This window comes from Macadamia integrifolia, chromosome 2 (genome assembly GCF_013358625.1).
Source record: "Macadamia integrifolia cultivar HAES 741 chromosome 2, SCU_Mint_v3, whole genome shotgun sequence".
NCBI lineage: Eukaryota > Viridiplantae > Streptophyta > Magnoliopsida > Proteales > Proteaceae > Macadamia > Macadamia integrifolia.
In genome coordinates this window covers 37562442-37563251 of record NC_056558.1, presented here as the reverse complement: position 1 = coordinate 37563251, position 810 = coordinate 37562442, and the positions used below count along the sequence as shown (strand labels likewise).

Sequence of the window (810 nt, the reverse complement as noted above, 5' to 3'; positions counted from 1 at the left end):
AAAAAAAAAAAAAAAGGTTGGCGTGGGAATGACTTCCCACACTCTAATGATATTAGGATATATATCCCATAAAAGGACAACTCTCTCTTTTTTTTTTTTTGGTAGAATAAAAGGACAACTCTAATGATACAAAAATCTAATAAGTTATATGCATGTGGGTTCGAGCCATCGATTTAAGGAGTTGTTCCAATCCGAAACGCCGGTCATCAGTGCAACAGATTGGAGTTTCCAGACACCTTTCCAATTCCAAATTTCATCCGTATTTCCTCACAAACTTTCATAGTTTTCCTCGGCATCCCAATCCTTCGAGCATAGATGAAACAATAGCTTCTGGGCTATCGATCAATAAAGGGTTCGTCGTTTCTGTAAAAAAAAATTTGTGATTAATCATGAGGAAGAGGGAGAGGGAAAACCCATGTGGGGTTTGTGGGCATTATCACAAATATGAAGAAGGGGAAGTTTGTGGGATTTGTGGTCATCGAATCCCGTTTTCATCTGAGAAAGTAGGATTTCAAACCAGTGCTTTCCCTTCGGAGATCTTGCCGGACTTTCTCTACTTGGGTAGCTACGATAACGCATCTCGAGCTGAACTTCTCAAGACTCAAGGGATCTCTCGTGTGCTCAACGTGAGTTTTCTTCATTTCATAGATTTTGAAAACCTTTTTCTGTGATTATAAGATTAAGTTATGTCAAATAAACTTAATGTTGCGGCAACTAGTCCTTTCATTTGCGAATTCGCTTTCGATCTAAAATCACTGAAGTTTTAAATCTGAAACAACAATTCTAAGTTTTGGTAACCCCCTGACCCCC

At 38.6% G+C, this 810-nt stretch overlaps 1 protein-coding gene across 1 annotated transcript in view; it reads left to right on the top strand.

Annotated features, from left to right (window-relative positions):
* The first annotated feature begins 126 nt into the window (after positions 1–126).
* The window catches only part of LOC122071033 (protein-tyrosine-phosphatase IBR5-like), a 9955-nt gene continuing 9271 nt past the window's right edge, over positions 127–810 (top strand). The window contains exon 1 of the mRNA XM_042635302.1: positions 127–626. Coding sequence (XP_042491236.1) covers positions 390–626 — 237 coding nt within the window. The 5' untranslated portion in view covers positions 127–389. The remainder of the gene's footprint in view (positions 627–810) is intronic.